Source organism: Sus scrofa, chromosome 5 (assembly GCF_000003025.6).
Source record: "Sus scrofa isolate TJ Tabasco breed Duroc chromosome 5, Sscrofa11.1, whole genome shotgun sequence".
NCBI classification, from domain to species: Eukaryota; Metazoa; Chordata; class Mammalia; order Artiodactyla; family Suidae; genus Sus; species Sus scrofa.
The window spans coordinates 83477021-83489752 of NC_010447.5; the positions used below are offsets into that span (position 1 = coordinate 83477021).

Genomic DNA, 12732 nt, shown 5'->3' on the forward strand with positions numbered 1-12732 from the left:
CTGAACACAGTAAAAGGGAGGTGAGCTGCTGCGAACGGGCTGACAAACCACCTTAACAGGTTCAGATGTGGCAACCTGATGAGGGCTGGTCGTGGCCACACCCTGGAAGGAGGGGCAGTGGAGAGAGAGGAGTGGGTGGACTCGAGTCCCATTTTTGTTTTGTTTTTCTACTTCTTTTGGCCGCCTGGTGGAGCTGGGCCAGGGACCAGATCCAAGCCACACTTGCGACCTTCACCACAGCTGTGGCAATGCTGGATATGTAACCCTCTGAGCCTGGCGGGGGATCAAACCTGCATCCCAGGGCCCCAAGGATGTCACTGATCCTATTTCACCACAGCAGGAACTCCGCGATTCCCTTTCTAGGCCAAAGTACAGCCAGCTGCGCCAAAGTCCTTACTACCGTGAACAGTGTTCAAGGCAGAGGGGCAAAGACACCAAAACCTTTCATTTCCATGGCATCTTAGCATTTCCAGCCACATCGTCTGGCGCACAAGGTGGAATGGTTGGGCAGGTTTCACCCCATGTCTCTGATGGAAAAGCTGAGGCTCCAGTCAGCCAAGCACCTTAGTCACACTCCACAGCATGTGACAGAACAGAGCTCAAATCGAGATCAGAACTGCTTCAAATTGTTTATGAAGATGGTAGGGCATAAATCAGTGACTTTAAAATATCAGAATAAATACATATTGTTTACTATAAAACATTACAGGTTAGAGACAAAACGTTATTCTAAGAATGGTTGCAAGACTGACCTGAAGGACATGTTTGAATATTGTTATAATACCATGTGATGCCAGGAAAACTTTGAATCTCTGATCTATAATGATGAAAATTATAGGTCTAAAGGAAAGACATAATTAGGAATTAGGCAAATGTATTCAGAGAGAAAGGGTGTCTAGAAACATATTTTAATGAGCAGGCAATGCAGACTGTTAGAGAGGATGGCTTTGCAGATGAACATTCTAAGAGGAAAGAAGAGCAGGTCCCTGGACAGAGAGGGCAGGAAGTGAGAGGCATCTGCAGGGATGTGTGGATGTGCTTGTGGTTTGAAAGCAGTTGGAAAGTATTGACAAGAGCCAGGTGGTGAGCCAGAGGGCAGAGAAGTACTGGGGGCCCTTAGAGGCCACGCCAAGGCCACTGTAGTTCCACGAACTGGGAGTGAAAATACTAAAAAAAAAACTTTAAACTATTTTTAATGTATGGAAAATAATTCTAGCAAGTGCATGCAGCCAGCTCCTCCTCTAAGAAACACTCCCAGATCATCTGCACCTGCTAGGGTGCTCCCTGCACAGTAGACACACCTCCAACCGCACAGCCCAGGAGAGATTACAGTCTTGGGTCTGGGTATCGCCAAATCTCGTGTTTGTCAAAGAAAGATCCACACATTATTCAACGTATTTCCAGAGCTGAGTGCTGTGCCTGGCATTAGGGAAATCGTCAACATATGTTCATTGGTTGCAAGGAAGAATAAAGGAACACATGAAATCAAAGAAAACATAAACAAATGTCCATTTCCCCTCCTTACTAGTTGTAGGTTCAATAGAGGTTGCTGAGATCAATGAAAAAGAGCCCTGCGCTGGATGTCAGCAGACCTGGGTTTGAAGCCCCAGCTTTGCTGCACATAAACTCTTTGAACTTGGTCATGCTACTGACGTCCTTTAGTACAGCTCTGTCTATCCAAAAATGGTGACAATAATGCTTCTCTCACTTTTTCTAGTCTGGGGTGGAGAGGTGGAAGAGGATGAGGTGTGGTTCATCAAAATAAGTCAGCTCTACAAAGTGCATAGTTAGCAAGTCATTCCGTATATATTTGTGGAATCAGCTGAATCAACAAAGCCCACAGCTAAAATATATCAAACTACTCTAAAGTTGTCATTCTTGATTTTTTAAAAACCTTCGCTAATGATCTATCCTTCACAGATTTGGGAAGGGAGGACAAGGTCAATGGCATTAAAGGTGGAGGGTGGGGAGGTGAAGGGAGAGAGTCACAGGTGCAGAAATAGCTATGCGTGGAGAGGAGAGAGAAGGAAGGAAGGCAAAAAACACTAAGAAATTACTAATCAACCAACAAGCACCATGCTTGGATTGGAAGTAAATGCCTGGGAAGAGGCTGCGCCTACATTTGAGCAGGAGAATTACTGAAATTTGATCCCAGTCTGAATGGTAAAACTACCACATGGTTTGGGTGGCAATATTTTCAAAAGCATCAAAGCCCAAAGTACAAAGACTTCTGGCAGTCTGGGGGCAAAGTGACTCTGTAAAGAAAGGGGTTTTCCTATTTAAGAAAGAAAAAAAAAATAACCCTATATTTTGTGGGAGGTCTTGACTATCCATTTAATCCTTTAGGAACCAACTGCAGTTAAATAAACAAAATCAGGTAACTGGTGGGAAAACCTGAGACGATGAATGAGGTTAAGAAACTTCGTGGGTTCCGGAGTCAGTCTCTAGATTAGATACTTGGTTCCCATCCTGGGCACATTATTTTATCTCTATGTGGCTCCTCTTATGTATAATGGGAATAATAAAGGTGCCACCTTATAAATTAATACATAGAAAGGGTCCAATTAGTGTTAGCTGTTATTTTTATTTTATACTTAAAAAGAACAAGAATACCCATAAAATTGAATGTCATACATCAAAAAAAAAAAAAATGAATGAAGCAAAGCTACCCCAAATACTATAGCTGGCTCTCACAGAGTGTTTAATGAAGCAATACATACATGGACCATGATTCTGTTTATGAAAATTTCAACAACAAAAACAAATTATATTGTTTACAGATACATACATAGAAGGCAAAACAGTAAAGGAAAGTAACAAAAGCATTTGCACCAAAGTCAGCAAGGGGTTCCACTCAGTGAGGAAGAAAGCTGTTTGGACTGTGAAGAAACATAGGGAGTGGAGGGGTGGGTTTTATGATGCTGGGAATGTTATGTTCTTGACCTAGGTGGGGGCCACAGGGTATCCATTTAAAAATGATGCGTTAAATTATAAATGGGTCTTGCTCACCTGTCTGTATGGACAATGCTTTTTTAAAGAAATGAAGAAGGGCAGAAATCCTGGTGGAGCAAACTGGGAAAGCAAATTCTGCCCCAAAATGTCCAAGAAAATGAGATGGTGATGGAGTCATACAGCAGCAGTTATTGAGCACAAACTCCTCGCCAGGCACTATGCAAAACATTCATTACTTCACTTGCATCATTATTTCATTCGCACTCCAGGATAAATCTCTTGAGGCAGATCCGAATATCCCACTGTCCAGAAAAGGAACTAGACAGAGGCTCACAAAATTAGGGAACTTGCCCAGAGTCACACTTCTGGGAAGTCACAAAGCTGGAATGAAAACCCAGATTTGTCTTACACAAACACACAAACAAACAAAAGAGAGAAAACGGAGGCAAAGACAGAAGAAGGACAGAAGGAGAACATTATTAACGTCGTAAATGGGGTTGGGTAGATTCCGGCTGATCTGGTGCTACATCTTTGATAGTCATTTATCGGATGAGGTGCTACTGGAAGGAGATTGATATCATCTGGCGGATTCTGTTTTCAGGGGCCCACTTGACAGAAACGGGTGACGAAATTAACTCAGTTCTCTTAGTTTCACATCATTTTGGGTGTACTCATCAATAGCATGATCCTATAACTAAAGAAAATCAGGCCCATCTCAACATTCAACCTGTCTTTTATCTTCACCACAGCAAAAAACAAAACAAAACAAAAAAACACCAGGTACATGCCTATTTATATCTCTCCACTAAAGGTGGAATTCTGGTAAATAGAGAGGCAAATCTAAACAAAAATCATCAATATAAAATGCTTGTAATGTCTAATTTGGGAAATTTTTCAAAGAAATAGAACTGAAATGCAAAATAATGATGGTATACAAGCCAGGAGTTGGATGCTCAAAGTCAAATTATTCAGGGGAGAAGTTAACATGTTAAATTTGGAGTTTGTGAAACAAAGTGTAATGAGTGTGTGTAGAATTTGTTAAGTAAGATTTCAGTAAAAGTAGAAAAGTAATTATTAAAATGACAGAAATAAACTACACTTCCACCTCAATTTGCTGTGTTGGAGGAGGTAGGAAACAGATGGTGGAGAAGAAAGGGAGAGAGGATTTAACAAGAAACATTCAACTCCGATAAAGGAGATAAATGAGAATCAAGCGTAAAAAAAAAAAAAAAAAAGACAAAGAGAAAATTCAAAGTAAAATGGTAGAATTAAGTTCAAATATATTAGAATAATGATACATTAAATTGTCTAACTTTGTTATTTAAGAGATTGTGAGATTTCTTAAAAAAGCAAAAATCAATTAAATGCTGCCTTCAAGAAAAATACTTAAAACATAAGGGCACAGAAATGTTGAAAGTAAAAAAATAACAAGATACAGCAAGCAAATACTCAACAAAATTAAGTCACAAGAGCTAAGTTAACGTTAGATGAAAAAGACTCTAAGACAAAAAGCATCAATCCAGGAAGATATAAAAAAGGTTACATCTGGGAGTTCCTGTCGTGGTTCAGTGGTTAATGAATCCGACTAGGAACCATGAGGTTGCGGGTTGGGTCCCTGCCCTTGCTCAGTGGGTTAACGATCCGGCGTTGCCGTGAGCTGTGGTGTAGGTTGCAGACGCGGCTCTGATCCCGCGTTGCTGTGGCTCTGGTGTAGGTCGGCGGCTATAGCTCCGATTTGACCCCTAGCCTGGGAACCTCCATATGCTGTGGGAGCGGCCCAAGAAATGACAAAAAGACAGAAAGACCAAAAAAAAAAAAAAAAAAGTTACATCTGAATTGAGAGAAAATAACCTCAAAAAACATGAAGCAAAAATTAATAAAACTACAAGGAGAAACTGACAAGTCCATCATTAGAGCAGGAAACTTTAACACACTGAATAACTGGTTTAGCAAGCAAAATTTTAGGAAAAAATACAGAAAATTTGAGACTATGAATCACTTGGGCATCTTGTTAAAGTGAAGAGCTTGATTTGCTCGATCTGGAGTGAGCCTGGAATGCTGCTTTTTTTTTTTTTTTTTTCAGTTTTATGAGGATACAACTGACAATTGCATTTAAAACAGAGTTTCAAATGGTACCACTGCTACTGATCTAGGGTCTCTGGGCTCTGGTAAAATCCTTCCCTGGAATCCACAATCCGCAAAGCCTGGGAAAACACCTTACCCACAAAAGAGGAATGACAAATTCAAAAAGGAAAAGAAAGCATTTTCACTAAACCCTCAAAACCTATTACAAGTCTTCTTATACATACAAGTCTGCTTATACATATGGATAAATGAAACTCAAGAACTGTCAGATACATGACGCATGTTATGACTTTACCAAAAAATTCACCCTGGAGTTCCCACTGAGGTGCAGCAGAAACAAATCCAACTCGTATCCATGAGGATGCGGGTTCCATCCCTGGCCTTGCTCAGTGGGTTAAGGATCTGGCTTTGCCACAAGCTGTGGTGTAGGTTGCAGAGTGGCCTTGGATCCATGGTGTAGGCTGGCAGCTGTAGCTCTGATTTGACCCCTAGCCTGGGAACTTCCACATGCCTCAGGTGAGGCCTTAAAAAAAAAGAAAAAATTCACCCTATGATTCCTTTAATTATTACCCTACATTAGTGTATTGGAAATTACCATATAGTTTACAAAATACATATTCATTGTGTAGAGTGAGTAACAACTGCTTACCACATATGATTCTTTTTTGCAAATCACTTAAAATTGTTTATAAAAAATCCTAGAGAACCTACTAGGAAGAAAACAAAATAATGGGGTATGTGTATGCATGTGTATGTTCTCAGAAATATTGATGTGATTTATTCCATGTTTGCTGTGTATCTTATAGGCTTATAGAAAAATTAACATTCAAGGTCAACCCTTTCCTCCTAGCGATGTAGCCCGTATCTCAAGCCTCCCTGGGGCTCCAATTCTTCCTTTACATTGTGACTGAAATTCATTTAAAACACATCGAGTGCCTACCACAGATGATAGAAACAGGCTGGCCCCAGGTAGGAACTGCTGCCTTGGAAGGTCTCCCTAAAGTGTGGATGAATTAAAGTGCAGAGAGCGAGTTTCACTCCACAGCGCTTTCCCTGCTGCAAGGACAATAAACAAATCCGAGTGCTGTGAACTGCATTGCTATTGCTCTCAGGCTCGCTCGGGTTCCAGAACATTTCTGCCTTTGCTCTATTCTGTGCCTTTTGCTGCAGCACTAGAAGACAGGCAGGGCGGGCACCGGCTATCATAGCCCTGGGAGGGGCGCCCTCCTCCGTCTCTCCCGCTGGACCTGAGCAAGCCCCAAATCCCTAGAGGGCAAGGCCATCCCTTTTTCACCTTCTGTGCACAGTGCCTGGCTCCGCCGAATGCATAGAAAGCACAATAAATGTTTGCCAAAGACTCTAGTAAGCTTTCAAATAATTTAATCACCATCCCTGCCTTTCAAACACTGGGCCTGATATTATCTCAGCTTCCCTTTGATTCCACTCTCACAGGCTCAGTGACAAAGACCTTGCGGGAGCCCTAATGAGAGAAACGCTTTTCTTTCCCCTTCTTTTCTGACTTGTACCTATTTGATTCAGTATTGAAAATCCTATATTCTTTTTATATTTTTTCCAGAAGGTAAAGATCCATGCCTTGCTATGACAACGTAAGATTCATGAAAACAGTTGGTTTTTCACTGTTTTTACTTCCAGAACCCACAACAGTGCCTGACACGTAGTAAGCACCCAGAAAACATATGCTGAATAGTGTGTTCTAGAAACGTCCCTGGTAGCTGCAGACTATTTGTTTAGGACTATGTTCTAATAGAAAACAATCAGCATGCCGTTGATAAAGAACATAGTGTTTTAAAGGAAAAGATTAAAATGCAATTTCACCGCAGATAGAAACTTTTAAAGTGTGAAAGGCTGAAGGTCAAAGCTTTGTTTGAGCTTAATCAAAAAGGATGCTAATCAACATTGACCAAGAGTGTCGGGATTGCATAATAACAAGCATGCCAGGTGGTGGAGAGCAAAAACAAGAGAAATCATCAAATAGCTCCTTGGATTTATTCTGCAGCTAAGCAAGAGTTCCAGTTTGTTAGCATACCTCTGATTTCACCATGCAGTGTGGACACTTTTGCTTTTTTTTTTTTTTTTTTCCTTTTTAGGGCCGAACTCGCCACATACAGAGGTTCCCAGGCTAGGGGTCGAATCAGAGCTATAGCTACTGCCTACACCACATCCACAGCAACACAGGATCCAAGCCATATCTGCAACCTTCATGACAACATCGGATCCTTAACCCACTGAGTGAGGCCATGGATCAAACCCACAACCTCATGGTTCCTTGTCAGATTCATTTCTGCTGCACCACGACGGGCACTCCGACACTTTTGCTTTTTTGTTCATTCCTATTTCCTAAAGGGTAAACGTTACGTTGCACATTTGCAATAGGAAAAAGGAAGTTTTCAAAATGTGTGCGTGGTGTACTGCTCTCTGCTATAGTCTATAAGGTCCTTCAGTTGGTCAGATGGCCAAGGACTGGTCACCCAGAGTGTGCCAGCTGCTGGGCTGGGCACTAGGAATACAAAGAGAAAGATGTACTCCTGAGCCTTCGGGATTTGATCACTCACAGAGAGGAGGGCTCAGGACGGTAAATGAAAAGCTGATGGGGAGAGGAGTACCCTGAAAGGTCCCAAAGAGGATGCCAGCAGGATGGGGAGGTCGAAGGGGGGGGGACTGAGCCTCCTAAAGGAGACTCCCAAGCACCTGTCTCCCTACAAAGTGGGATGCTGGCGGTCAGGGCAACCAGGATCAGAGGGGCAGGGACTAGAGGCAGGGAGGTGGCTGGGAGGCTGCTACCGCCGTCCAAATTGGCAGTGACAGGGCCTTGATGAGCGTAAGTGCAGGGGGCAGGGAGAAGAGAAAACTGAGTAAAAGACTTAAGGAGGAAGACTCAACAGGACTTGGCGGTTGAGAGTATATGGACTGGGAGAGGCATCTGAGCGCATGAGCCATGCTTACTGGGTACTTACTGTGTAGCACTCGTACGCTCTTACAAGTACTACTGCATTTAAACCTCAGAGGGATCCTGTTTTACAGATAAGAAAGTTGAGGCACAGGAGGTGCATTAGTTCACCCCAGATCACTGTTAGTAGGTGCTGGTAAGGGAGGACTCAGAGAAGACTCCCAGGATTCTGGCGGAGGTGACTGGATAGAGAACAGCGGCCCCTGCCAGCTTCTCCAGTCTTGGCTGTCACGCTCCACCCACACCATGCTGATGACTCCGTTTCATCGTTGTTCACGCTCTTCCCCTTCCCTGGAATGCCCGCCTTCTCCCAACTGGCCTTGTAATATCATCCTCTCCAGGTAACTCTTCCTGACCTATCCCTCACTCCTCCTAGCCCCTCCCCACGTCACTGCATTTTAGTTCTCTTTAGGGGCCTGTTTCCTGCAGCTGACCCTGCCATCTTGAGAGAAAGCGTGAGATCTCCTTTATTCTGGTAGTCCAGGGTCCCGGCCAGAGTACAGAGTCTGGGCTAAGCCTGGCACATAGTTTGAGCTCAGTAGCTGGACTTCATCTAGAGAGCATGGGTAGGGGAGAAGCATTCTATTTTGGACACGTTGAGTCTGCAATGCCAGAGAGGCAGACAGGTAGAAAGGTCCGGCAGACATTGGGTAGACAAAGCATAGCATGCACAAGAAGGAAGTTCTAAGCTGGTGATTTCTATTTGGGAGACACATGAATGAAGACAAAGTGACAGGAGGGGACATGATGTCTTAGGTTCCCAACTCTTTGCTTCGCTCCCTTCCCATGTTGCATGGTTCAGCTGAGCTCTCACTACCCGCACCCCCTTCCAATCACAGGTCCTGAACTTCCGGTCAAACACTGCCTTTGAGCCATGCCTCCTGCCTGGCATTACCCACACAGGCACCACACAAGGTGAAGGTGCATGAATGAGCGTGTTTTCGTCCCCTTCCTAACTTCTCCCAGCCCCAGGCTCCACACCAAACTCTCCCCACTCCTAAGGTTAAGACTAAGGAAGTTCTTCAACCTCTCTGTGCCTCCATTTCTTCAAGTGCATGTGGGGCTAACATTGGCTTAATTTCTTAAAGGTGTTTGTGAGATTTAAGTGAGCTAATTTGCATTAAGTGCCATTATGATTGTTGGTGTCCCAGCAGATCCCACACTTCTACTTACAAAATAGAAAACTCTAAGAGACCGACTCTGCCTGTGGGGCCATTGTCTCACATTTGGTAGATGTCTAATCAATGTCATCTGAATAGCTGAGAGTGGGCTTATAAAGTCAAGGACAGAGCCTTGGCAAACACCAACTTATACAGAGGGCGCAGTCCACAAAGAAGAAGAGGTAGGAGAGAAAAGAGGACAAAACTGGCTCTGATCACATTGCCTCCTTGCCTTCTACTTGCTCTCTCTGCTGGAGCCACATCGACCTTCCAGCTAGGCTTGAACAGAACAAGCTCACTTACTGTCCCAGGGCCTTTGCACTTACTGGTCCCTTTGCCAGGAATGCTCTTTCCCCACATAATGAAATGGCTCTTCCTTTCCTTCACTTAGCTCTTGGCTGAATAGCTCCTCAGAGAGGTTTTCCTGTTCTGAAATAGCCCCCACTGTGCTCTATAAGCTTCTTGGGCCTCTTATTAAACCTCCTCAGCTCCAGAGCTGATAGTTCAACATCAGGCGTGCAGGTCCAATCACAAGTCCCTTCCGGGTGCAGCCTGGGGCACTGCCCCTGTGCCTTCTTTTGATGGCCAAGAATGAATTGAGTCCCAGTCATTTCTCTCTTGTCACCATTCTTGGTCTCATGCACATGGTTATATAATGAGCTAAAAGCAGTTAAGAACCTAAACCATTTAAAGGACAAGGAAAGAAAAAAACAGTGGTGACTATGAAAGGCTGGGACATTAAAAATCCAGAATTTTTAAAACTGCATCATCTATTGAACATATATTTATTAGAGAACATGTCATAGTTATTGATGACCCTAATCTCATTCCACATTTCTAGAAGATACTTGTCTAGAGGGTTGCCTGACAGTAAAAATTCATGCCAAAATGCAGAAAAAGTAAGTTCCAACATAGGATGAAAAATGCATATTTGGATGGGAAACTAATGAGATTTACAGGAGGAGGCTGCTGCTAATGAAATGCATACATAAGCCAAATTTCTCTCTCTTCTTAGGAACCTAAAACACACAGTCTATAGTATAACTGTTCATTCTCTTGGCAGCCCCTGTGCTAAAGATAGGACTGAAGCATTTATTAAGTCAGTCAAGTGAATATAAAAATTGAACCCTCTAAATTCCAGGCAAGAAATTTAGATCATCTCCCATCATGACATCTAAACCCAAATCAACAAAACTGAAAGGGGCCATTTTTTAAAAGCAGTTCAATTTTCAGAGGGATGATAGGTAGAGGGTTCCAGAACTGGACCAAAGTCTCATCAGATCATAATCTCGACAGCATCTGGCACATGAGAAATACATTTAATGTGCCCAGTTTTGTTTTTCCTGAACTCACTCACCAGGTTGAAATCCCTGATGGAATAATTTATCTTGTCGTGTCTTGGGTCACATCAGTACAGACCAAGAAATTAATGTGCATTTTGTGGCCAAGTGTATTCGCTTTAGGGAGGGAGAAGGGTAGGTCAAGAATATATTTAAAATAGCATCAATTCTAACGGACATATTTATTCAAATCCACTTCTGTTCCATTTAAGGTTCCAAAGAGAAACCTCTGTAATTCTTAGTTGCCAAAAAAAAAAAAGATCTGCATGCTTTTCCTTTAATTACTGAAATATATGTGCTTTTCAAAAATAATTTCACTTCTGACTTCATTTTCTCCACCTGGGTGCCCAATTAAGCTTTTAAAGCGTCTAGAAATTTATGGAACCGGTTATTATGTAATCTATTAATGACAGCATCCACAGGACCACAAATGAAATCTAACATCATATAAAAACCAGCAGTTAGATCCCTGTGATAGAAAAGGGTGTAAAACTACATCTCTGCCAATGAACATGCCTAAAACACCATCAGAATGTTGACTTATCCCCAGATAGTAACCCAAGAAGAACAGTGTTTTAGGCTCATTGTACAGCAGGGGCAAGAACAACCGATACCCTGGCAGAAAATGCTCCAAGTTAAAAAAAAAAAAAAATAGGCCACTAGTATGCAATTTGTAATCTGCTCACAATTGGTTAGGTTCCCAAGCATCAACTGCAAACGTCAGAGCCACCTGAGTGATCACTTTGCACAGTTTAAATCCCAAGAAAAAGAGACTGACCCCTTTAACCTTGGGAAAGTGAGCAGGGGACATCGCTGGCTGCAGAATGAAGCCACCATGCCAAAGGACAGCAATTTCCCTCCCACCTACCGCTGGCTTGGAGATGCCCCTGCAGAACATTCCCCAACAATTGCTCAGTACCTCGTCCAAAACTAGATGTTATCACAGCAGCTGACGGCAAGCCAGGGTCAGGGAGGGAGGTCTACTTGAGTTTCTGCCTCCTATAACCCAGTCGGCAGCATCTTTGATAAAGGACTAAAGAGAATTGCTTTTTCCACACAAGCAGAAATGTTGATAAAAAGGTTTGTTGGCTTCCCCAGGGGCTGAGATTTCTGTCTGAAACCTTTACACTGTGATTTCATTTTCCTTCAGAACTGTACAATGCCTTTGAAAGAATTAAAAATATATTTCTTTAACAAAAAAGGGGGGAGGGAAGGGAATAATGTCTTCCATTTCTATGAAACTTTTATTTCCAAGCTGATTTTTTGTATTGAAAACATATTTTGGTGCATATAATTTAACCCCACAGCATCTGTCAGAGAGATGCTCTCATTTCTAATTTACAGATGGAGACATGCAGGAACAAAAAAAAGTTTAAATAACTTGTCCAAGGTCAGTCAGGGACAAGAAAAGCACGACTGAACGCAGATCAAACTCCAAGCTTCGCACCGCTAGAAAAGGACCCAACACCGTTTTCCCTTCCCCCCGGTGGTCTGAAGCAAAAGGATTCCTTCTGGGTCCCAAGCTCGCAAAGACCTAAATTTTAGGCGTTTTGATTCCACCGACTTTACAAATGCCCCCTTCCCAGGTTCCAGGAAGCCTCCAGCCCCACTGAGCATCCTTCCCCAGCCCCAGGCTAGCAGCGCGCGCTGCAGCCGACTCCCCCCTGTGACCCTCCCCGGAACCGAACCCCGAAGTTTCCCGGGGTGATCGGACGGCTCCCGGGCCCCGCCCGCCCGCCCGCCCCAGGTGCCCTGGGATCCCGCCACCGCCCGCCGTTACCGTATGCGGTGAGGGAGGCCATCCTGGCCCGCGTCCTGCCCTGGCTGGCCAGGGCGTCGGCGAGAGCGGCCGCTTGCGCGCCGCGCCCCTGGACGGCGGGCGCCCGGCCCCGCGAAGGCATGCGCTTGGCTCCCGCGGCGCCCGGCCGCCCCGCTCCTGAGCATGCCCAGTTAGCCCGCCGCGGTCGCCCCGGAGAGGTGCCGGCGGCGCGCAGGTGCCCCGGGCCGGGTCTCGGCTGCCCGGGCGTGGGGAGTGAGCGAGGGCGCCGGCCCGCTGCGGCGCTCCGGGTCCCCGCGCTCTGCGTCCCCGCGGGGATTGAACCTGCAGCGGACCGGGAGAGAGGAGGGGCGATTCAGGCGGTAGGAGGTGCCGGGCGGAGGCGCCGGGCTGCTATGGCCCCACCCTGCGGGCATCCGGCAGGACCCCGGCTGGGTCCACGCCAAGTGG

At 44.5% G+C, this 12732-nt stretch overlaps 1 protein-coding gene across 3 annotated transcripts in view; it reads right to left on the reverse strand.

Annotated features, from left to right (window-relative positions):
* The window catches only part of ANO4 (anoctamin 4), a 437454-nt gene extending 424951 nt beyond the window's left edge, over positions 1-12503 (reverse strand). For all 3 annotated transcript variants that reach the window (XM_021092699.1, XM_021092697.1, XM_021092698.1), the window contains exon 1: positions 12286-12503. In XM_021092699.1, coding sequence (XP_020948358.1) covers positions 12286-12406 — 121 coding nt within the window. In that variant the 5' untranslated portion in view covers positions 12407-12503. The remainder of the gene's footprint in view (positions 1-12285) is intronic.